This window comes from Lutra lutra, chromosome 14 (assembly GCF_902655055.1).
Source record: "Lutra lutra chromosome 14, mLutLut1.2, whole genome shotgun sequence".
In the NCBI taxonomy this organism is placed as follows: Eukaryota; Metazoa; Chordata; class Mammalia; order Carnivora; family Mustelidae; genus Lutra; species Lutra lutra.
The window spans coordinates 10,121,732-10,147,276 of NC_062291.1; the positions used below are offsets into that span (position 1 = coordinate 10,121,732).

Genomic DNA, 25,545 nt, shown 5'->3' on the forward strand with positions numbered 1-25,545 from the left:
TTTCCTTCCCTTTCTATTTTTTGAAACAGCTTTAGAAGAATAGGTATTCATTCTTTCCCCTGGGAAGCCATCTGGCCCTGGACTCTGATTTGTTAGGAGATTTTTAATTACTGCTTCAATTTCCTTGATGATTATGGGTCTGTTCAGGTTTTCTATTTTTTCCTGTTTCAGTTTTGGTAGTCTATATGTCTCTAGGAAATGCATCTGTTTCTTCCAAAGTGCCTAATTTGTTGGCATATAGCTGCTCATAATATGTTCTTATAATTCTTAGTATTTCCTCAGTGTTGGTTGTGATCTCCCCTCTTTCATTCATGATTTTATTATTTTGGGTCCTTTCTCTTTTCTTTTTGATAAATCTGGCTAGTGGTTTATTGATCTTATTAATTCTTTCAGAGAACCAGCTTCTAGTTTCATTGATCTACTGTTCTTTTGGTTTCTATTTCATTGATTTCTGCTTTAATCTTTCTTATTGCTTTTCTCCTGCTTGGTTTAGGCTTTATTTGTGTTCTTTCTCCAGTTCCTTTTGGTGTAAGACTAGCTTGTATATTTGAAACTTTTCTAATTTTTTTGAGAAAGGTTTGTGCTGCTATGTATTTCCCTCTTAGGGCCTGCTTTGCTATATCCCAAAGCTTTTGAACAGTTGTGTTTTCATTTTCATTTATTTCCATGAATTATAAAAATTCTTCTTTAATTTCCTGGTTGACCCATTCATTCTTTAGTAGGATGCTCTTTAATTCCAAGTGTTTGAGTTCCTTCCAGATTTCCTCTTGTGACTTAGTTCAAGTTTCAGTGCATTGTGATTTAAAAATATGCAGAAATATTCCCAATCTCCTCATACTAGTTGAGGCCTGATTTGTGACCCAGTATGTGATCTATTCTGGAGAGTGTTCCATGTGCACTCAAAAATAATGTGTATTTTGTTGCATTAGGATGGAATGCTCTGTATATATCTGTGATGTCCATTTGGTCATGTGTGTCATTCAAAGCCCTTATTTCCCTGCTGATCTTATGCTTAGATGAGCTGCCCATTGCTGTGAGTGGGGTAAAGTCCCCTACTATTATTGTATTATTATCAATGTGTTTTCTTTATTAATTTAATACTTATAATTGTTATAATTATATACATATAACTATATGTATATAATTATATAATTAATACTTATAATTATTAGATGTTCTTGTTGGATAAACCCCTTAAGTCTGATATAGTGTCCCTCTTCATCCCTTACTACAGTCTTTGCTTTAAAGTCTAATTTGTCTGGGGCGCCAGGGTGGCTCAGTAATTAAGCATCTGCTTTTGGCTCAGGTCATGATCCCAGGGCCCAGGGATCAAGCCCTGAATTGGGCTCCCTGCTCAGTGGAAAGCCTGCTTCTCCCTCTCCTAGTCCCTCTGCTTGTGGTCCCTCTCTCACTGTCTCTCTTTCATCCTGTCAAATAAATATAATCTTAAAAAATAAATAAATAAAATCTAATTTGTCTGATATGTGGATTGCTATCCCAGCTTTCTTTTGACATCCATTGACATGATAAATGGTTCTCCACCCCCTTACTTTGAATCTGAAGGTATTTTTAGGTCTAAAGTCCATCTCTTGTAGGTAGCATATGGATTGGTCTTGCTTTTATCCAGTCTTATACCCTTTGTCTTTTGATTGGAGCATTTAGTCCATTTACATTCAGAGTAACTATTGAAGGATATGGATGTAGTGCCATTGTATTACCTATAAAGTCCCTGTTCCTGTTGATTGTCTCTGTTTCTTTCTGATCTATGTTACTTTTGGGCTCTCTCTTCAGAGGATCCCCTTTAATATTTCTTACAGGGCTAGTTTGGTGATCACAAATTCTTTTAGTTTCTGTTTGTCCTGGAATCTCTTTATCTCTCCATACATTTTGAATGATACTTTAGCTGGAAAAGGCATTTTTGGCTGCATGTTTTCTCATTTAGCACCAGGAATGTGTCATTCTGGCCTTTTATGGCCAGCCAGGTCTCTGTGGATAGGTCTGATGCCAGTCTAATATTTCTATCATTGTAGATTAAGGAGTTCTTGCCTCAAGCTTCTTTTGGGATTTTCTCTTTATCTCTGAGATTTGCATGCTTCACTGTTATATGTCAGGGTTTTGATCTATTTTTAATGATTTTTGAGGAGCGTTCTCTCTACCCCTGGACTTGAATGTCTGTTTCCTTCCTTAAGTAGGGAAGTTCTCAGCTGTGACTTGCTCATATATGCCTTATGTCCTTGCCTCTCTTCTTTCTCTGGGACCACAATAATTCTAATATTGTGTATGGTATCGCTAATTTCTTGAAGCCTCCCTTCATGATCTGTTTGTTGTTTTTCTCTCTTTTCCTCAGCTTCCTTCCTTTAATCATCTTGTCTTCTCTGTCACTGACTCTCTCTTCTGCCTCCTTTACCCTAGCTGTTAGAGCATCCAATTTAGAATGCATCTCACTTGAAAAATTTTTTAATTTTAGCCTGATTAGATTTTATTTCTGAATTGAGAGATTCTTTGATGTCTTTTATGCTTTTTTCAAGCCCAGCTAGTAACTTTATAATTGTTATCCTGAATTCTAGGTCTGACATTTTACTTATATCCATAATGATTAGGTCTGTGGCAGAGAGTATTACTTACTTCTGGTTCTTTCTTTTGTTGTGAATTCTTCCTTCTAGTTATTTTGCCCAGAGAAGAATGGATGAACAAGGGAATAAAATAAAAAATATCAAGGATGACTCAAGCAAAATACCCATTAGACAAATCTGAAGAGGTCTGAAACCAAAAATGAAAAGAAAAAGGAAAAAAAAAAAAAGGAAAAAAGAAAATTTAATTTCCCAAGTGGATAAAACAGAGTGGCCCTGGGTGTATTTTTCTCTTTTAGAAGACACTAAATCCCAAAATTGCAAAGAAAGCAAAAACATATATATACAAAAATGAAATTGAATACAGTGAAAGGAAGCAAAAAATGACTATATAAAATGTAAATGTAAAAATGAAAGTTTAAAAAAAGACTAAAAAAAAGAATTGCTAAAATAAGAAAGTAGTTGAAAAGGGGAGAAAAAAGATTATAAACTGAAAGATAAAAGAATCATGAGAAAAAACCCTCGAATTCTATATACTATTTTCCCCTCACACTGGAGTTTTGCAATTCTGTGTGTTTGGTACACTTGGTGTTACACTGATGTTATAGCTGGTTTTCTGGGGGAGGGGCCTGCTGCTCTGATTCTCAGATGCCTTTGCCTGGGTGGAGTTGCACTTGCCAGGGGACCAGTCTCATTGTAAGCTGCTTTGGGTTGCTCTATGTGGCTTTTGTTCCCTGAAGGATTTCTGTGGCCCATTAGAGGATAAAAATAAAAATGAAAATTAAGGGGCGCCTGGGTGGCTCAGTGGGTTGAGCCGCTGCCTTTGGCTCGGGTCGTGGTCTTGGGGTCCTGGGATCTAGCCCCACGTCCTCCTCTCTCTCTGCCTGCCTCTCTGCCTGCTTGTGATCTCTCTCTCTGTCAAATAAATAAATAAATAAATCTTTTAAAAAAATTAAAATTAAAATGGCTGTATCCCTGTTTCTAGCCCTGGAGCTGAAAGATCTTGGGCCCCTAAATTCAGTAAACCTTCAGGGAAAAGCAGTCTTCACTTTTATGTGCACTGAACTCTGCAGATTCCTTCGAAGCACACCCTACTTTTCTTCCCAGGGGAGAGAGGAGGGTTCTCACAGGCCTGACACTTGCAGGACCCCACATGGAGACCAGTCTTCTGATTGCATTGCTGTTCACGGTTTATGGCGAACTGAGCTGAGAGCCCACTCCTGGGCTTGCTGACCATAGCCAGTTTCCTGCTCCAGTGCTTGGGAACTCTGCCTGCTCAGGCATCCCCATTCTTTCTGTGACCCCGGGGATCCTGAGACCACAGGATCCCACCTAGAATTTTGTCCCGCTTTGCCATCCGAGCACCTTTCCAGCAGGGGTGTCTCTCACTGGAGCAGATTTTTAAAAGTACTGATTTTGTGCTCTGGGGCTGTAACACTCTCTGGGAGCTGCTTACCGAGGTTCCCTCCCCTGCTGTTCATCTTCCAATATATTCCATCTGATTCACTTCTCCACACCTCCTACCTTCCCCAAAGCGGTTGCTTTTCTATGTGTAGAATTCCAGCGATTCTTTTCTTTCATCTCAGGTTGAATTCATAGGTTTTCAGAATGATTTGATAGTTATCTGGCTACATTCAAGGCACCCAATGAACAAGGCTCCCTACTCTTCTGGCATCTTGCTTCCTTCCACTAATTCTTTCAAAAACTATAAATCAGAAGGCTGATTATCTGCCATGCCCTATATCAAGTATGATGGCATTTTGAAAAATGGATTAGAAACAAATCTGACCTCAAGGCCTAGTTGACTATAGGTAATACAACAATGACAGACGAACGGAAGAGAAGCAGCTATAAAACAGGTTTTGTTGGAATCTCAGTAGTTAAAGAGAATGAGGTGACTCTATGTGTATCTGTGGGGGGGCAAGGCAATATTATTGCCCTAATGAGTACATGCTGGAAACTTTGTATTTTTCAATTTTATAGCTCTTACAAAAGATGAAAACCTACACTTGTTTTAGTGCTTTCTCTCCATTTCAGCATATAGAAGCAGTTTCAGGTAAGAGTTCCTTAAAACCCAGGCCTTCATTATTTTTTAGATGGTTAAATACCTGGGATTTTCTACTCTCTGTCTTATCCAGATGCTTCCTAAATTATATAACTAAGAAAGACAATAGGAAAATAACTTATAAATGCATTAAAATTTACCTATAGAATAATAAATAGCTAGTATCTGTAAAGATCCACAGATTGATTAAATACATAAATATACAAATTAATACAATGCTTAATAGTTGAAGAAAATGAGAATAGGAAGAGAAATCCATCAGATGTTTTCATTGATAACCAGTATTTTGGTTTGTACTATAGAAGAGCCTCAAGAGTTAGGAACTCAGTAAATCCTTCTCAACTTTGAGAGATAGGTAACTTGTCTCATTTCACTTTCACTGGCATAAAAATAAGACCAAGATTGTGTGGCCTTTCTATTTAATGAGTTATTAGCTTAAGTGAAGGGTTCCAGGCTTGCTGACCAGGTAACCACTGTGGTTAAATGAACCATTAGAAGTAGGTAGGGCCATAAAGAGACTGGTATAGGGATTTTTAAGCTTTAACTTTTTCAAAAAGGCCAATTACATATTTCTTTTGTTTTGCCTTGTAGTTACCAGCTGACAAGTGGGTACAAGCCTGCCCCAATGGACCTGAGTTTCATCAAACTCACCCCATCTCAGGAAGCGATGGTGGACAAGTTGGCAGAAAATGCCCATAATGTGTGGGCCCGGGATCGAATCCGGCAGGGCTGGACTTATGGCATCCAACAGGTACGTGGGGGCTTTAGAGCGTGGAGGCTGAGGTTTGCTTAAGTGGTAATCAGCGTAGTTCGTAACAGGGGAGATTAAATAATTATTGTTTTGAAACTCACATACATGTCTTAATATATGTATACAGTGACACACCTGTCCAGTGCTGGACTCAGGAAGTTAGATGACCATAACCCTGAGTAAAAACAGGGAATATGAACCACAACAGTGATTTATAATGTGGTTTCATGGCATTTCTCTCTCTCTGAGATTGTCTTTAGGAGAAACTTCTGAAATATGAGAAGATTGATATACAATAATAATAAAAGAAGTCCGCAGTTCCTCACTTGAAACCCCTGGGGCCAGATGAATGTCAGAACCCAGATATCTTTCAGTTTCCAGAATGGCAATACAGTGATCGATTACATGCTTCTTAGCACCCTCCACAGGGCAGCAGAATGTAAATTACTATTTGTTCAGCACCGTGTAGGCATGATCATACCAAGAGGGGATAAATAAAGCCTATAAACAGGCTTGCTTCAATTCAGATCACGTTCTACCACCAACTGAGTTTGTGTTAAACTTAGTCAAGGATGAGTTTTCTGAGGTTTCTAGATGTCAGAGTCGTGGATCTCTCTCTATTAATGGTGGCGCTGGCGGGAGTGACTAACAGTCATTGAGTACACCCGGAGGTGTCATCGCTGAGGGGCCGAAGAACGCATTTGAGCCTCACCTCTGAGTCCTCGAGTCACCCTGAGCAGGCTTCTTAAATTCTCTGAGCCACTGTTTCCCTCAGCAGTAAGGAACTTAATGTCATTCTATAACTTACTTGGGAAAGAGGCTCACAGCAGTGCCTGGGGAGGCCAAATACGTGGGGTGGTTTGCTCTTCAATTAGGTGGCCATCCCCCTGTCTGGAGCTTTACACATATTCTCCTTAACTCTGACAACAATTCCGTGAGGGAGGAATCCTTTTATTCCCAGCTGACATATGGTGCACGGGGAGCCTCCGTGGGCGCAGTTTGCCCAGTGCTCTGTGCGGCTAGCAGGTGGCGGACCCTGCTTGGGATCAAGCCTTCGGACTCCAGAGCCAAGATGCTTCGCTGCCTTGTTGCAGTGCTTCTTGGCAGCTCAGTTTAGGCTTCCTGTACTTAGAATTTTTCAGGAATAAAATGGATTCTTACTTACAGGCTTAGACGATGGTCCAGGCAACAGCCTAAATATTGGTTCGAAGAAATGAGTTTTGAAAACCCTTGTAAGCCAGTGACTTCTTGCTATTGGGAAGGCCAAAGAAAAATGGAAGAGCCTTGATGTACCTCATAAAATATATTTTTATATTGAATTAAGCTAGTTGTAGCTGATGAGAATGTCAACACTACATCTGCTCCAGTATTGTGTCTGTGTGTAGGGGTGTGTGTGAGAGAGAGAGAGAGAGAACCTGAACCTTATATTCCCAGATGGATGAGGGGTTCACACTGGCTCTGCAAAAGGAGGGCTTAACTTACCTTGAAGACCACGGAGCTCTGTAAGACAAACGAGGAGTTCCCTAAGGTCCCTGTCTTCAGGGGTAGGGGCGCTCCTTCCTGTGCATGTGTTTCCTCATAAAAGCACAAGGCTCTGTTTGAACCTGCCGTTGCTCTCATTTAAATCATTTCCCTATTCCTTACCCCAGGTCGCACCCCATCCCTCCACCGCATTCCCCACTGACATAGCCCATGTTTGCCAGGTTATTTGAATAAGTGTCTTGAATTTTCCATCACCTTCTTCTTAACATAACCTACTGAAAGTCCTTGAGAGTGGTTTCCTCAAATTACCTTCTTCTCTGTCTCTTGAGCACAGCTGCTTTCAAACATGAGTGTGCGTCGGATCCCCTGGGGAGCTCCTTTTAACTGAGTCCCAGGACACCATCTCCAAAGAAGAGGATGATTCATTTAATGCTTCAGACCTTCTATGGAGGAAAAGTTTGGGGGCCAACCACGTTGAAAGAGAGGAGTGCAGGGTGATGTTAATACTGTTAGTTTATTTGGTGTGGCTTTGGAGTGTTGCTTCCCGCCAAATGACCTAGGTGACCTTGACCCCCAACGTGTCTGTCCGTGTTCATGTATTCAGGAGCAGGTGTTCGGTACAAATTTGCTAGAGAGAGGGGAGAAGACAGTAAGAAAAGCTTTCCTTGCTCTTACCCAACCGAGACAAAACCCCATCCACCATGTAGCATATTTGTTTTGAGACATTTGGGAAGGATCTACAGCCTCATCATTCTTAGTCAAGCTCAGGTTCACCTGAGAATTGAGAATGCTTCTTGAGATCTGGAAAGTCCAACAAAATCTGCAGCAGAGTCTCAGGCAGTGGATGAAAGGAGGTGCTTTCTTTTGCCAGGATAGTAGGATAGCTAGCTTTCTGGCTTTGCCAACATCAGTGCCATCGTATTTTAAACCTGGAGCCTCTTTTTGTCATAAACAGTTCATGAGTTTTGTAGGTATTTCAGTATTTCTGCTATTAACAGCTTTCACAGGTTGATGGAGTCACCTTAATGCATTACTGTTCAGGCCATTTGAGTTCATAGAATGGCTGTCTATAACACGCTGGTTTTTTCCGAGAAAGAGACAGCAGCCATATGTTGTTTGTAGACTAAAATCACCGAGAAGTGACCAGTGATCATCTGGCTGTTCTTGTAACAAAGACTTGTCTGTAAACTTTGCAAGGAAATTCCGTGTTTTCTAAATTCACACATTGCCCTGTGACCCCGGCAGATGGAAGGTGGTTGAAGAGATCCTTCCAGCTGGCTTTGTCGTTGTTGTTGTTTACTTCTTCTTCTCCTGGGGAGGGCCTGCAGTCACTCATCTGATCCATCTTTTCTATTGCTAGGGGTTCAGTAACTTCCGTTACCTGAAGAGACTAAGGTGGTGGGGGAGGGGCAGCTTTTACCTCAGGGGCCTCACATTCTATTATATTTGGAAGCTTTAGTCCTACTTTGACGATGGACACCTTTTCTCTTCCTGTAGGATGTAAAGAACAGAAGAAACCCTCGTCTGGTTCCCTATGCCCTTCTAGATGACCGCACCAAGAAATCCAATAAGGACAGCCTCCGTGAGGCCGTGCGCACCCTGCTGGGGTATGGCTACAACCTGGAGGCGCCAGATCAGGATCATGGTATTTTTTTTTAAAGATTTTATTTATTTATTTGAAAGAGAGAGAGAGAGCATGAGCAGGGGAGGGGCAGAGGAAGAAGGAGAAGCAGGCTCCCTACTGAGCAGGGAGTCCAATGCAGGGCTGGATCTCAGGACCCTGAGGTCCTGACCTGAGCCAAAGTCAGGTGCTTAATGAGCCACCCATTGAGCCACCCAGGCATCCCCAAGATCATGATATTCTGGTTTTCCTTTCTTCTTCTCAGGTCTTGAAGTTGTGTGGTAGTTTTTCAGAGCCAAATAATTAACTAAAAGGGCAGCATACAATGAGTTCTTTGGGATGTCATCTAGTTTGTAATTTAGGACAGTGGTTTAGAGCTTTTTTTTTTTTTTTCCTGAAGGACGCTTGAGGGATTAGACTCATCTCTCATTCGAGTGTCTTGGGACCACAGTGATTCTGCTGGGGGGAGAAACGGGGCTACCTTCCCAAAGAGTTTGATGTGAACAGTGAACTCTCTTAACTGTGGTACAGCTCCCACCCAACCCCACCTGTTATCCTTCAAAAGAGTTTAGTTGTTTAGCTCGTGTCTTCTGAACTTTCATTATTTATACTCATACCTAGAGGTAATATTAACTAATTAGTGCAACATTTTGCTTTAAGATAAGCGCATTAGAATAGGCATTCAATAAATTTGTGTTGAAAAAATGGGTTTTCAGAGGTCTTATAAAGAACACATTTCTCCTTAAATAATACCTTTTAAGAATATGGTTTAAAATATCAGTATCAATTCCTTTATCCTTTGCCTGAAGTTTGACTTGGTATGACTATCCATATTTTAAAATCGGCAAAGTGAAATAAACAATGTGTGTTTCCTTATAATGCCTGTATTTTTTTGATAGAACATGTTTAAAAATGTATCCTAACTATTCTCTAATGACTAACATCTTCAGTGTTGTGTCTGTGCATAGAAATCCAGACTGTCAGTAGTAATAATAGCTAATGTTTATACAGTGCTTGTCATGTGCTTCTGAGACCTTTATAATTACGTGATCCTCACAGGACTAACCCTATGGGGATGGTCCATGCATTAAGCTCACTTTACAGATTAGGAACCTGAGATGCAGAGACTTCTCTGCCTTTCCGTCTACTACATTGCAGGTGCAGAATCCCATCCCCAGGCATTCTGACTCCAGATTTCAGTCTGGGGAGTCGATTCAGTAGGTAGTTAACATCTCAAGAGCTCTAGTAGATACTGAATCCTAACATTTGCTGCCAATAAAATTAGGTGTTCCCTTGGTAACAGCGATGTTCATAATTATATTATACCTCCTTATTTTCTCTTGAGGTCAGTTTTATAGCAACAAATATTTGGTAGACCCTTATTAACTAGGTGCTATCAGGTGTGAAAGGTATGAGAAGGATCCCTGTCTTAAAGAGTCTATAGTCCACATGACCACTGGAATGGAAATAGACAATACAAAGCTTCTAATCTAAGATGTAACAGAATAAACCATAAGTTTTTTTTTTAATCCATTCTTCTGTTGATGAAGATTTGAATTGTGTTCAGTTTTTGGCAATTATGAATAAAACTGCTATGAACACTTGTAGACAGTTCTTTGTGAAGACTCAGACTTTTCATTTCTGTTCAGGTCAATATCTAGGGAGTAAAATTACTGGATCATGGGACAGATATAGTCTTTATAGGAAGATTCCAGATGGTTCTACGAAGTTACTCCCATGACCAGTGTATGAGGGTGCCAGTTGTTCCCACATCCTGGCCAAGAGTTGGTAGCTAATCTTTCTGATTTTAACCATTCTGGTAGATGCAAAATGGAATCTTGCAGTTTCAATTCTCATTCTTCTCATGAGTAATAACGTTGAATTTTTTTTCTTGTACTTACTGGCCACTGGTATAAGTCTTTTTTTTTCCCCCTGAATTTATATTCAATTAAAAAATTGGGTGGTTTTTTCATCTTTTTATTGAATTATAAGTATATGTAATTGTAAGCATATATATAAATTTTCTGGGTATAAGGGCTATGTCAGATATTGGAAATAACTCCTCGTTGTTTCTGGGTTGTGCTTTCATTTTCTCAGTGAGATCTTTCAGAAAGCCCGCCATTCTTAATTTTGATGAAGTCCTTTATGATTTTTTCCCTTTATGGTTGTATATTTTAGGTCCTGAGAAATCTTTGCCTGTGCAAAAACAAAGATTCTCTCTTGTGCTTTCTTTCAGAAGTTTTATTATTTTACTTTTTTGTTTAGGTCTGTAGTCTAATTTGAGTTGAGTTTTGTTTGTGATGAGACACTAAGGTCAAGGTTCACTTTTGTCCTGGTGGATATCCAGCTGTCTCAGCACCATTTATTGGAACAGATTATCCTTTCCTCATTAAATTACCTTGGTACCTTTGTCAACTATCTATTGACAGTTGGATCCTATTGATCTATATGTCTGTCCTTAACTCAATACCACACTACTGTCTTTATTATTGTAACTTTTTAACAAATCTTAAAATCAGGTAGGGTAGTCCTCTAACTTCTTTAAGAGTTTTGTCAGCTTCTTTTTTTCTTTGCATTTCCTTACATTTTAGATCCCACTTGTAAATTTGGTTTTGATGGGCTTACAGTTGGCTTTGTAGGTCAGTCTAGGGGAGAATTGACATCTTAACAGTATTTAGTCTTACCAGTTCACAAACGTGGCATATCTTTCCTTTTTTTTTTTTTTTCGTCTTTAGTTTGTCTCCAACTTTCAGAGTAGAGGTCTTGCCCATTATTTTATAGAGGCATCTGATATTTTGGAAATATCATAAATTAAATTAGTTTTCACTTCATTTCATCTTCCAGTTGTTCACTGTGAATATGAGAAACACTATTAGTATGTACATATTATTATAATTATATCATGTGGTCTGGCAGAATTCATCTTACTTTTTTTCTTTCTTTTTCTCTTTTTCTGTATACAAAGTGTATACAGTTTTCTACCCATATAACCATGATGTTTTCTCCTCCCCCCCTAGTATTTTACTTTTTCCTTTATAATTATCATGCTTATTTTGTCTTTTGACTTAGTGAACTGGTTAAGACTTAGAGTGTTTAATAGTAGTGGTGAGAGAGGTTATCCTGCCTTCACTTCATAGTGAAACCTCAAGACTTTTCCCCTTAAGACCAGGAACAAGGAAAATATCATGCATATTAGAGTGATGCCAGTGGTGATCAAGGATTAAGAAAAAGGAAAAAAAAAAGCAATAAAGGAGACTTATACAGACCAACAGAATAATATGAATGAACTGAGTAGTGGAGTCTCTGTTGGAGCTCCCAACACATATTCATACACATACACACCCTCTCCCACACAGACTTATATGAACACACACACACATACACGAGCACCCCAAAAAGTAAAACGAAAAGTCAGATTAGAAAACATTCTGGCATCGGAGCTGGTTAAAATCACGATGGTACATTCATACGATACGATATTATGAAGGTGTTAAGTACAATGAAATGCTGACAGGAAACACTCTCAGGTGTTTCATATTAAGGTTAAAAAGCAAAGTCGTGAAGTCTGCAAAGAGCGTGGTACTATTCTCGTTATAACAAAGAATATATGTAAACACTTGCACATGCACAGACGGACTGGGAATAGACACAGAAAATAATGGTAACAGTGATTGCTTCCAGGAAGCATAGCTAGATAGCCAGCAGACAGCTGTGGGAGGGAAGATTTACATTTTGCCACATATCATTTCTTTTAAATTTTATACTCTATTTGCATTATCCATTCAAACAAACAAAAGAAATGCACTGTTAAAAAAAATTATGGTTGATATCCAAAAAAGGAAGTGCATTTTACCCTGTACAAGAACATGTGCAGTATATGCCAGAAAACAATAGTGATGATTATATTTTAAAGACATTATCAGTCAAAGGCATAGGTTGTGTCAGTTACATCTGATGTCTTCACTTTTAGGGATAACCCTATTCCCTGGATACCACGTAAGATGTTGCCTTTATGATGTATAATTTTACAGTATTGTAAAATTATATATGTATGATGTATAATTTTGTCTTCTTCATACCCTTGTGAGGCAATGTATTGCTACCTTGCAGTTACCTACTTTCTTGTTGCTTATGTGAATTTCAAGAAGGGAAGGAGTTCATATTTATAAAATTCTTGTTTGGGTTTCATGTTACTTCCATATTTCAAGTCATCCTCCTTTCCATTTGCCTTTAATACATAGTTATGCCTAGTTCTGGAGATTAAAAATGAGTAAAACTGTTTTTGCCCACAGGTAGCTTTCAGGGGATGCAAGGAAGAGAGATTAAATTGTCAACACCACTCTATGGTGTAAGCATTAATCGTCAAGTGTCACAGCACAGAGGGCTTAACTCAGCTTGCTGATGTCAGAGTGGTCTTCCTAGAAGTATGTTGGTTGTCTATTGCTGTGTAATAAATTTCCCCCCTAAAACTTAGTGACTTAATGAACATTGTTATCTCAAAATTGCCATGGTTTGGAATTTGAGAGTGGATTAGGTAGTTCTGGCCTGTGGTCTTTCTTGAGGTTGCTCTCAAGTTGCTCAGGGAATCGGTTATCTAAAGACGTCAGTGGGGCTGGAGGATTTGCTTCTAGGACAGCTCATTTGCATAATTGTTGGCCAAAGGATTCAGTTTCTGTCTGGCTCTTAGTAAGAGGCCCAAGCTCCTTGCCAGTACACCACCTCAGAGAAATGCTTGAGTGCCTTCACACAGCAGCTGTCTTCCCCCAGGGTAAATAAGAGATAGTGTGAGGGGGAGGCATCAGTACCCATTACAATTACTTCTGCCATATTCTGTTTGTTACATGTGAATCAGTAAAGCAGCCCACACTCAAGCCCACACTTTTTGAAAAGCAATGTGACAAAATATTTGAATACATGTTTTAAAACCACTTACTTTACCTACTTAAAATAGGTAAAGCTAGGGGAAAATATAGAAGGATGAATAGGAATCAACCAGGTTCCATGTATTCCAAGAGAATGACATGTCTAAATGCTTAGAGCCACAAAGGAGCATTGCATGTGGGGATTTCAGCTTGGTGTGGCTAAATGTAGAGTTTGAGAAGTGGCAGAAAATGAAGTAGAGGAGGCAGATGTTGAAAAAAAAATTAAGTTTTTTTTTCTATTAAAAAAATTAATCTAGTGACTCTTGGGAGAATGGGTTGAAGGTGAACATAAGTGAAAGTGAGGACAATAGTTTGGCAGCAATAAAAGAAGTGTAGATGAGGAGTGTTGAAGTTCTGAGCTTAGGCAATGTTGTGCACAGAGAGAACAGGACAAAATCATTTGACTTGTAGAGGTAGAATTCGCAGAAGGACAAAGGGGTATCAGGGATGGTGTCTGGGCTGGTTGATGTCAAGGACTTCCATGTTCACAGGGAACACAGGAGTCAGAGCAGGTAGAGATGGATGTTGGGGAGATGCCAAGTTTGACTTTACACACGTTGAGTTTGGGGCGCCTGAGTGACTCTGTCAGTTAGACGTCCGAATCTTGATTTCGGTTCAGATCATGATCTCAGAGTTGTGCTGTACATGGAGCCTGCTTGAGATTCTTCCTCTCCCTCTATCCTTCCCCCCTCCTCCCTCTCTCTCTCTCTCTCTTCCTCTCTTAAAAAAATAAAAGTAAAATAAACATGTTGATTTGAAATGCATGCGAGACACTAGACAGAGCTACCTACTACCCATAGGTAAATATAAAGCTGAGACTGTCTGCTAGAGAGGAAGAAAGGGTTAAAGAGTTTGTTTATTTATTTATTTTTTAAATGGGAGACATTTGGACATTTTTATATGCTAAGGGAAAGAACCAGCAGAAAGTAGGAGGTTGAAGATAAAGAAAAGATGCTGGACAAAATGGAGCGTCTGGGAGGGTGGGGGGTGAATTCAGAGCATGGAGGAAGGGACTGGCCTAATATAATAGGGAGAACACCTGCTCCCCTGAGTTTGGTAAAAGAGGTAAGGATTGAAGGGAATGTAGAAACCTGTGTTCATGGAAAGTCAGGATGAAGCCCAGGGAATTCTTGCTACACGGGTCCTATTTTCTGTTGAAAGATAAAATGAGCTTATTTGCTAAGGGGGCAGCAGCAGGAGAGGGCTGGACTGTGTTGGAAGCCTTGAAGAGAACAATGAAGATTTGCCGAATGTAGAATTCTAGGTTGGCTTTTCTTCTTTTCCCTTCACTATACATGTCCTCCCTCTGCCTTCTGGCCTCCCATGTTTTCTGATGAGACACTGGCTGTTACTCTTATTGAAGATCCTTGTATGGGATGTGTAGCTTCTGTCTTGGTCCTTTCAAGATTGTCTTCCAGTAATTTGGTTATAATATGTCTAGAGTTTGCCCTACTTGGATTTTGTTGAGCTTCGTGGAACTGTAAATGTATGTTAGTCATCAAATTTGGAGAATTGTCATTGTTTCTCTAAATATTCTTTCTGCCCTTTTCTTTTCTTCTCCTGCTGAGATGTCCATTATATATGTGTTGGCACTCTTGATTGTGTCCCACAGGCAGCTGAGGCTGTTCATTTTTTCATTCCTTTTTCCCCCAGTTTTTCATACTTGGTAATCTCAGTGAATCTATTCAGTTTCATTGATTCTGTCCTTTGTTAGCTTAAACCTATAGGTGAGCCCCTCTAGTAGACTCTTATTTTCAGTTATTGTACCTTTCCAGAACTCCTATTTAGTTCTTTTCTATAATCTCATTTTCTTTATTGATATTCTCTATTTGGGTGAGACATCGTTCTCATACTTTCCTTTTGTTCTTTAGACATGATTTGTTTAGTTCTTTGAACACATTTAAAGTAGCTAATTAAAAACCTTTGTTTAGTATTGGGGACAATTTCTGATTTCATTTTTTCCCCTGTGGGATTCATACTTTGTCTCTTTGCATGAGTTTCTTAACTAGTTTTGCACATTATTTTTTCTTTTTTATGTGTGGCCCTGGGAGTCTCTGTTTCTTTAGCCTCATAGTCAACTAGGGATTGGGCAGAGACTTCCTTAAATGTCTGGCACTTGAAGTCTCCCAGTCTTTGTTAAGGGAGGGGCTTTGTGTGCCTGTTGGGACGTGCCTCCAACATATCACCAGGCACCTTCACTTACTTCAGAGCCTTAAGGTATCCCAGTGGTGAGAACTTACGGACTTCTCAGGTCTTTCTAAACACACACACACACGTACACACACACACACGCGCGCGCACCTGTACATGAATGTGGCATTCTGGATTCCAGGATTGCACTGGAACTTTTCACAACCCACATGGACATGTCATTTGTCAGTTATTCTTTTTCAGTTTTTGGTCATCTTAATGTTTGCCTCACTGCCTAAGTAGCTGCCATGTTAAAAAAAAATTGCCTCTGATGATTGTCAGCAAATGCCCTTGGGGAAGTGATTGTTTGCTATGGGCAAACAAAGGTCCAATAAAGAGAAGCCTTGCAAATGGGATTTTCCAAGAACTACCATTAAGGGAAAATAATGATAGTTATCTGTGAATGAGTTTTTGGAGGAATTCTTCTCATCTCAGCATCTAGGTGGCTGATTTTCACTGTAATGGAGAGGCTGTTGGTTTTCAATGTGTCATGTAGCTAGAGAGAAGAGGATAGTACCAAAGCAAGTTAAAACCCCAGTAAGCCTGCTGTCCTTACAAATGTTCATCCACTTTGATCAAATAATGTCCCAGCTTGTTGCCAGACTTTGGCTAATTTCCAGAACTCTGAAAGTTGATTTTGATGATTTTTTTCCAGTGTTCTCATTGGTTTTATAGAGGAAGCTTTTTGGAGGTCTTTACTCTACCCTGCTGATGACACTCAACAATAAAAACTAGAAATAGCTGTTTTGTGGGCTATAACAGAGAGCTAGTTGCGAACAGATAAAAAGATTGCAGAGAAACATTAATGGTCCCATTTCTGTTGGAGACCATGCGCTTGTCTAGCAGTGGTGCCAATCTGTCATGTGCCTACGCTTTCCAGCAAGCTCAGCAGAGCAAATATAGATGTTGAGGAGAATGAAGAACCTGAAATCAGACAAAGCTTGGGGTTGACAGCAAATAAGGAGAAGAGAAATAGGGCAGAAGAAATCAAAAGCTATCTAGATAAGGAAGGGAAGCCTAGGAAGAAGTTAATGTATTCCAGGAGTGAATGTGTTTGTGCAGGAAATGAGGAAACTAGGAGGGAAAAGTAGTGATCAGAGGATGGCATGGTTTCTGAAAGTTAGGAATCTAGAGAAAACCATTGGTTGTTGATTGGCGAGGTTGTCTCCCGAAGTTCCATGAGCAACAGGCTAGTGTAGTATACTCCACAGTGAAGGCTGAGTCCTGTTTCTTGTCCACCATGTGTTCCCATATACAGTAGAATGCCTTCCTCATAGTAGCGATTTGACTGTTCTTTATGGAAAATACATTGAAAAATTATTTTCTAATTGAAGGAATCAGTAAGGGGAGAAAATGACATTTGAGTTAGGCATTGAAGGGATCAAAATGTCAACAAGTAGAAAATAGATGAGGCAGAGCATTTCCACCAGAGGGAAAATATATCTGATGTAATTAAGTGTAGAAAGAATTGAGGGAAGATTGGTAGTCTAGTTGGGATAAATTATGAACTACAAGTTGGGAGAAAACACTGCTGGTTGAAGGTGAAGGATTAGGACAAAATATGGAATATCTTGAAAGCCCAGCTAAGAAATGTGGATAAATTTGCACAAGGAATTCTAGCTCCAGGAAGTTTTAAAGCAAAAGCTTGATGTGTGATCACAGTTTCCAATAGCGATATAACTATGGCAACAGTGGGAAGGAACAGATTGGAGGGGGAGAATGCTCGGAGGTAGAGAGACCAGTTGGGAGGCTTTAGAAAATTTGTGATTTTTCAGAACAAGGATGGTGAATGTGGAAATTAAAAGATAGATGTGAGAGATTATGGAATAAAGCAAAATACATCTGGTGATCCCTGAGATAAGATTAAAAACATAACCGGCTGTGCTGTCCTTGCTGACATTAAAAAAAATGTTAAGGGCTTACAATTTTGATAACATTGCATCTAGCTCTGTGTACTTAAATCAGGGTAATAATTTATTTTCTATTTATCACCTGAATGCTTACATATTACACCTTGAATATGAACTCAGTATGTGAAATGTACTATCTTTGGAGTAGCGTTCTAAATAACATTTTAAAACATTTGAAAAACTAAGTTATTCTTACTCTACAGCTTTATCAAGGTTTGACTTGTTTGATTAGAAATAATACCAGGAAGTTGAAAAGATGACTGGTTAGTATCAATAATTTTAAAAATTATTATGTAAGCACACCTGAAGGATTTTAGATATTTTTAAAAATTTTTAGATATGTATAAACTTTTTTATTTTATTATTTTATTTTATGAAATTTTATAAATTTTAAACATATCTAAAATTTTTAAAAAAGATTAGCCTGCTTTCCTTCATAGCTTAGTATAAGTAACTTTCATTTTTGGATCTTGACCGCCCCCTAGTGGTAAGTATCTTTTTAAAAGTAGGGTTTGGAGTACAGCATGTATGGACGCTTTAGGTCCCATTTGGTTCTTCTTTGGTGTGTGCCCTCTTAGTGCCAGGATCCCTGGGGTCCTGGGAACACAGGATTTTATCAGGCTTTACTGTTTATCTAGGATGGTTTGTTAAAGGCACACTTCCTGAATTTCTGCTTTGAGTACCAGTATTCTTGATAAAATTCACCAGGAATACATCTGCTAATGGTTCATTTTTTTTAAAATGTCAATTATTATTATGTTCTTTATAACAATATAAGAAAATCATCTATACATACTTACATGAGCTATAATCACCTACCAAACTTATATGAATATGTTTAAAATTAAGGAAAGCATATTTGGGGGAGAGCTCTATGCCTTTGAGACTAATAATGCCCATTAGGTATATGCCTGGGCTCCTAAATCCAGGCTCAGGAAAGCCTTTGTTCCTAGTTTCATTCTCACAGGTACTTAAAGAGCACCTCCTTTGTGTCCATCAGATCGATGCTACAGGGTATGCAAAAGAAATTGTTACAGATTGCCTGGGATCTTTGTGTGTGTATGTGACTTCTGTAGATACAGATTTCCATTTAATAATAATTAGTATTTTATCAGAAAACGGAATGCTAAACTGTTGCTTCTTGCAACCATGATTGTAAGCTGCTCTAAAGTAATGTAAAAAATAAAGACTTGGGAACCATGAATCCTGCAGACATTTGGAGGAAGTCCATGTAGGTTACAAGTCCCTTGCATAATGGTGTCTATGAATAATGTGTACATTTCCAGTTCAGGTCGAGTCTTATCAATGAGAGTAAGAATAATGAGGCAGCTAAGGTCAGGGAAAAAAAAATACAAAGTCTAAGAAATTCCGCATTGTTACCTGTGATTGACGCACATTTTTCCATATGCTGTCCCTTATTTTCATTATCTGTATGTAGAGATAATTCATGGTAAATCTTATGACCAAGAGAAATTTGTAGTGGCTTGAAGGAAGTCATCTGTTACATTTTTATACCAAATTTGCCTTCCAACATATTTGATTTAAGCTCATATTAAAATTTGTTTGCTGTCCTTGAAAACACTATGCATGTGAGTGGGGTCCTTTGGCCTGGGAACAGAAAGAGGGGAAAAAAGAACCTATGGGTTTTTTAGTATTTTAGTTTTCTAAAGAACAGAATATTTTATCCTTAGAAAATTGGGAGTTTGATTTATTAGTGCATTCTAGAATATAATGTATGATTTTCATCTGTAAGTGTTGACATAATTAAAATTACGGATAACTACACGAGAGCTTTTATCTTTCGTTAAAAGTAACTTCCAAAAGTCCATGTGGGTCATGGTTCAATATTCAATTGAAGGTTGCAACCATGACTTAAGGAAATAATGGATCAGCATGCCATTACTTCAGGAAATATTACAACGGAAAATTTGACTTCAATTTTTTTACTACTGTAATATTTGGAATTGCTTTTTTTTTTTTTTTTTAAGTAGGCTTCACACCCAATGTGGGGCTTGAACTCATAACTTTGAGATGAAGCATCATGTGCTCTACTGATAGCCAGCCAGGTGCCCCTAGACTATTTTCTTTTCTTTTCTTTTTTTTTAAGAACTTTTAAAAATGATTGATTGATTGATTGATTGATTGATTTGACACAGAGGCAGAGAGGCAGGCAGAGAGAGGGGGGGAAGCAGTCTCCCCGCTGAGCAGAGAGCTGGATGAGGGGCTTGATCCCAGGACCTTGAGATCATGACCTGAGCTGAAGGCAGAGGCTTAACCCCCTGAGCCACCCACACACCCCTAGACTATTTTCTTAATAGCCATAGCCACCTCTAAGTATCATAAAATGTGATAATATTTTTTTCCTCAAAAAGCAGTTTGCTCTCCTATCTCTCAAAAATCATTGTTACTAAGTAACAGACATGAGAGTTTTTCTGTCCTTCACCATAGAGATGTTTCTCATTCAGGCTCCTATCCACCCCCAACTGCAATGTATGAGAAGCAAACTTTTTTCTCTTCAGAGGATTTCGTACATGCAGCCTGCTCCATATACTATTATGAATGTCTGTTTTTAAACTATTAGCGCATTTATTTTTCAGCAAGATGTTTGAGTGTATAGCATGATGTGTGTGTGTGTGTGTGTGTGTGTGTGTGTGTGTACACGCATGCAAGGTGGCATTGGGATTTGAGGCTGTCGCTGCTGGAGACACAATTGCTTGGAGCAGACTTGTGGGTTGGGGTGTGCATGGGTGTGTAACTGGGAGGGGAACCTGGGACAACAAAGTGTTGCTTATTCAGAAGCTTAACCCAGCTTTTGAAAGATTTATCAAGAGTTAGAGTTCACCTGTATGTCCTGCAATCAACAGAAACATCTTAGTCCTTTGTTTCTTCTCTTTTCTTTTTCTTTTTTTTTTTTTAGTCCTTTGTTTCTTAATGCCACCCTGATCTTCAGTAGATGATCTGGCTATGTGTTTATTGGTGCCCTTGAAAGCTTATTGGAATTATTTTTATAGTTCTTGTTTGTTCATATCAAATCAGTGGTTAAGCAGATATTAAACTTCTATTATTTATAAGATCTTTCCCAGCTCCTAAAAGGAGAGCGCATGAGAACTAATATTTAACCAGGACCTGTTGATTCTGTGCCTGCTGTTGGAGGCAGAGTGGAAAGGACACAGGCTGTTGCATGAGGCAGCTTTAGAATTCTTCCATTTGTTCCTTGTGTGACTTTGATCAGTGTCACCTAAATGTTCTCTTCTGTCTAACCCAGATCTGAGCTGAGCTGTCGGTATATCCTTTGATGTATCAGCTCAGTGAGCCCTTGTCCTCATGCCCTGTGATTTCCTAGGGGCTTATGTTCACATGGCTGTCCTGGCACCAGGCCCCTTGGTCTGAGGTTTTGTGTTTCTGGCATTTCCAACCCATGTGCATCTTATTTTTACAAATATGTATACTCTCCCCCCACTTAGCACCACACTAGTCCTTGATGTTGAGTTGACCCTTTTCTTTTTCCCCCAAAACTTAAACACAACATTTGTATGTTTAGCACATTATGGTGAAGGTGTGAGACATTACCAGAGCTTTGCCCTTAGTCATCCTGTCTGGAGAATTAGTCAGTGATTACCCTTCTCTGCTATTTATCTCTTTACCTTGTTGCTTTCTCTCTCCTCCTCACCTTCTAGCTGCTTCTTCCTTCTCCCTCGCCCCCGAATGTCTCTTCATTTCTTGGGCAGAACAGTTCAGATCTCTTTCATGGGCTTCTTCCCATCCCTGCCCTCAAGTTCATCTCATATCCTACTGCCAAACCACCAAGAGGCCGGGAGGTTTCTCCTGCAGTTAGTTCCCTCTCCTCCCTTGCACCGTTACTGAGGTTTGGCGACCTTTCTCTCCACTGGAAGCCCTGTGCTTTCCCTTTCTCCAAGCTGGTTCCATGATTTGGTGTCTGATCAGGTATATGAAAACACTTCACAAAATGTGAGCCAGGGTAAGAAAGACTGGATGGTTGCCATCATCCCTGGAAGTTTAATAGAGATGCTATGTGATGTCCTCCCTCCTCCTTCAGTTTCCCATCCAGTGACCCCCAGGATCTCTTTTCCTTCACAGCTGCCAGAGCGGAAGTGTGTAGCTGCACTGGGGAGCGGTTCCGAATCTTCCGAGCTGAGAAGACCTACGCTGTCAAGGCAGGAAGGTGGTATTTTGAGTTCGAGGCAGTCACTGCCGGTGACATGAGGGTTGGCTGGAGCAGGCCAGGTTGTCAACCTGACCAAGAGCTTGGCTCCGACGAACGTGCCTTTGCTTTTGATGGCTTCAAGGTGAGCAGACTGTGCTGAGCACCAGACGTCAAAGTTCGTAGATTTCTGATTCTGTAGGCTGCGGTCTCCTGGGGCGGATACACCTGTGGGTGCCTTCCTTACCATTGCTCCTTTGAGGAGGACTGCAAAATTAGGACTTTCTGGAGCACAAACCCGGTAAAAAAAAGTCCTAGGGAAACTCTTGTCCTTGTGATCTCAAAACATTCCCCCCCATCCTTGTAATGAAATTCAAGAAGTAAAACGTTGCTTCTCCATTGTTACCAAAAAAAAATGAATCCTCTTTGCCTGTCCTAAGTGTTAAAAACGCATATGCTAACAAATTGCATACACTTTGACACAAGCAATTCCGTAGAAGGAATTTATCTTCAAGCAATAATAAATGGTAGGTACACACATTTAATAGCCATAAGAACGCTTGAGACAATGTTGTTTAAAATCACAAAAAGTTTTCATTTTCAGTATTAGTAATTTTTCTTAAGGTCTTAGGGGTTTTTTTTAAGGAAGCTGGTCAGGTGCTTGTTTTATTATTTACTTAGACATTATATAAATGTTTAAAAATTATTTTATGTGTATAAAATATTTTAAAATATGTATATATGAATCTAGCTACAGTAGGATAATGATAGCCATTTTTGATTGATAAAATTATATTTTATTCCCCTAATTTTTATTCTCTTATCTTCTTTGTGAATTTGCATTCCTTCTCATATGAAGGGGAAAAGTTACTTTTAATTAAAAAAGGAAATTAGCATAAATAAGCAATTATAAGAGATTTGAGATTTATACATGTCTCATGTACTGAGGTATGCATGTGTGGGAAAGCATTTCTAGGCTAGAATTTAATATTGTGTCTTCTAGAATAACTGACCTACTTTGTTTTTGAAATACCACATTTCCTGAGCCTGTTTTTCACTTCATATAGAAAATTTAACATCTTTTGATATGTAATTCACTGGAATAGATTTTTTTAAAAGTATAGTGTATTGTGCTTGGGAATAATCATATCATTTCTTTGCATTGATGACTCTATGCCCTTACATGTTAATTCATGGTGGAGGTGATTCTTAAGAGGAAAAATGAGCAGATATATTTGACAAAATATACAACTAATTGTGTACCCATAAGTCAGTGGACTATATTTAGAGATTCAAAAGTCACATTATCAAAACTATGTTTGAGATGTATTTCTAATACGAGATTTCACTTATGTGTACAAGACGTTGGCGTGTATATTTAATTTTTGAGTCAATATTTAGGTAAATATCTTTTAGGTTTGATTTGAAGCTTTTTTTGGTTTTGATATATACTGAAATGCCTCAAGATTTCTATTCTGTTAATCTATCAGTGCCATTGGTTCCAAGGAAGGGAATTTTGTTTTGAAATAGATGAAAATTAGAATGTCATTTTCATTGATAAGTTCTCAGCTTCGTTCTCTACTCACAGTTCTTTGTATTTTGGGAAATAGAGAAAAACAACCCATATCCTGGGATGCATTCATTTTAGTGTGAAAAATTAATTTCTAAAAACTAAGAGGTTTTTTTTAATAGAAAGTATGTTGGGTTAGGTTGTTTTTTTTTTTTTTTAAGATTTTATTTATTTATTTGACAGACGGAGATCACAAGTAGGCAGAGAAACAGGCAGAGAGAGAGGAGGAAGCAGGCTCCCTGCTGAGCAGAGAGCCCGATGCTGATGCTGGGCTTGATTCCAGGACCCTGGGATCATGATCTGAGCTGAAGGCAGAGGCTTTAACCCACTGAGCCACCCAGGAGCCCCTTGGGTTAGATTTTTAAATTAATTGTTTCTCAAAATAATGAAATGACGTTTGGTCTTCCCTCAAAATTCAGTAACATATGATATTAGTATGAGGGATTCAGAATTGCTAGGCACCTCCACACCAGCTAGGGCATCATGCCACACTGATGTGTGCAGTAGAACTCAGTCCTTCCTCCTGCTGCATTCATAGAAGGAGCTGCAGTGAATCATGCCTGCAGTGTTGGTTGGGTGGGTGGGTCCTGTTCTCCTGGCTTTTCCCGTGACAGGTGACTCTTCTGTCCCTAGGCCCAACGGTGGCACCAGGGTAATGAGCACTATGGGCGCTCTTGGCAAGCTGGCGATGTTGTGGGATGTATGGTTGACATGACAGAGCACACCATGATGTTCACACTGAATGGTGAAATCCTTCTTGATGATTCGGGCTCAGAACTGGCGTTCAAGGACTTTGATGTTGGCGATGGTAAGTGTTCTGCATTTGGCATTGCTTTCAGGTTCTCAGCATGAATGGAGCGAGCATTTGCTCTCATGCTTCATAACCAGCCATCTTTGAGGGTGAGTGGTAGATGAGTTGCCGCTGTAAATTGCAAGGTTGCCATATGGCTTATTTGATCAGACAACCTTGAAATTGCTTTAGCAGAAACGCTACCTCCACTACTTAGCTAGGATTTCAAAAAGGTAGAAATGGCTTTTATGCATGTGAATAAGAAAATAAATGCCAGGCAAAAGGACAGTTTTCCACAAACATGAAATTTTCCCTTAGAACTTCCGTGTATAATCAGCGGCTGATGGCTCCTTTCGTTCATTCATTTCACAGAAATGTAATGAGAACCTATCACGGGTCAGGCCCTCTGCCGGATGCTGAGATGACAGAGATTAATAAAACATTGTCCTATTTTTGTGTAGATTACAGTATACCAAGGGAAGTCAGCACTGGAGTGCTTTCTGTTGAGTAGAGAAGCTCTAAATTGATGAACATTCTGTGGAAACGCAGTGTAGGGCTCTGAGATGACCTTGAGCAGGGTTGTAAAGGGAAAGTGAAAGCCCTTTGTGAAACAAATGAAGAATGGAAGAGGTTTTTTTCATTGGAGTTACACTTCCAGGAAGGTGGCCACTGGCCTCTTGGGGTTATTTGAATTCACATTAGTTGAAATGAAAGAATGCTAAAATTTAGTTTCCTAGAGACATTCCTTTTCAAGTACTCAGTGCCCACCTGTGGCTACTGATACCCCCTCCCCTAGCACGTAGCACCGATGGCGAACACTGAGAGCGCCACAGAAAGTTGTATTCGATGGTGTTACTCCAGAGCATGTAATTAAGACAGTACAAAAATACAATATAAAAAAATGAACAAAACATATAAATGTGTCATTTTAAAATGAACACTTTTTTTTTTTTTTTTTTTTTTTTTTTCCAAAATCGCTTTGGTGGGTGGTTCCTGGGTGGCTCAGTTGGTTAAACAACCAACTGTTGATTTCGGTCGGCTCAGTTCATGGTCTCCCGGTCCATTGAGCCCCACGAGCCCCGCATCTGTGTCCTCCATGTTGATTTCTTGCTCCGCAGGGAGTCTTCTTCTCCCTCTGCCCCTCCCCGCTGCTCATGGGCACTGTCTCTCAAATGGATGAATAAAATCTTAAAGTCGCTGATCCTCAAAAAGTTAGTTCCCTCATTATTTGCGTTAAGTTCTATATTCATTCATTCAGTAAGCTTGTAAGCAGGTATGACCATCGTTTCTCAAATATAGATTTGCAAAAATGGTAGGAATGCTACATTTTTTAAAAAGATTGTATTTATTTGAAAGGGTGGAGGGGCAGTGGGAGAAGCAGCAGCAGACTCCCCACTAAGCAGGGAACTCTATGTGGGGTTCAGTCCCAGGACCCCAAGATCATGACCTGAGCCGAAGGTATCCACTTAACCAACTGAGCCACCCAGGTGCCCCAGAATTCTATAGTTGTGT

At 39.4% G+C, this 25,545-nt stretch overlaps 1 protein-coding gene across 8 annotated transcripts in view; it reads left to right on the forward strand.

Moving 5' to 3' along the window:
• Positions 1–25,545, forward strand: part of RYR2 (ryanodine receptor 2) — a 738,447-nt gene that overhangs the window by 455,266 nt on the left and 257,636 nt on the right. For all 8 annotated transcript variants that reach the window (XM_047702071.1, XM_047702073.1, XM_047702075.1 and 5 more), the window contains 4 exons: positions 5,227–5,386; positions 8,366–8,513; positions 21,610–21,818; positions 23,877–24,051. In XM_047702071.1, the coding sequence (XP_047558027.1) occupies positions 5,227–5,386; positions 8,366–8,513; positions 21,610–21,818; positions 23,877–24,051 (692 nt within the window). The remainder of the gene's footprint in view (positions 1–5,226; positions 5,387–8,365; positions 8,514–21,609; positions 21,819–23,876; positions 24,052–25,545) is intronic.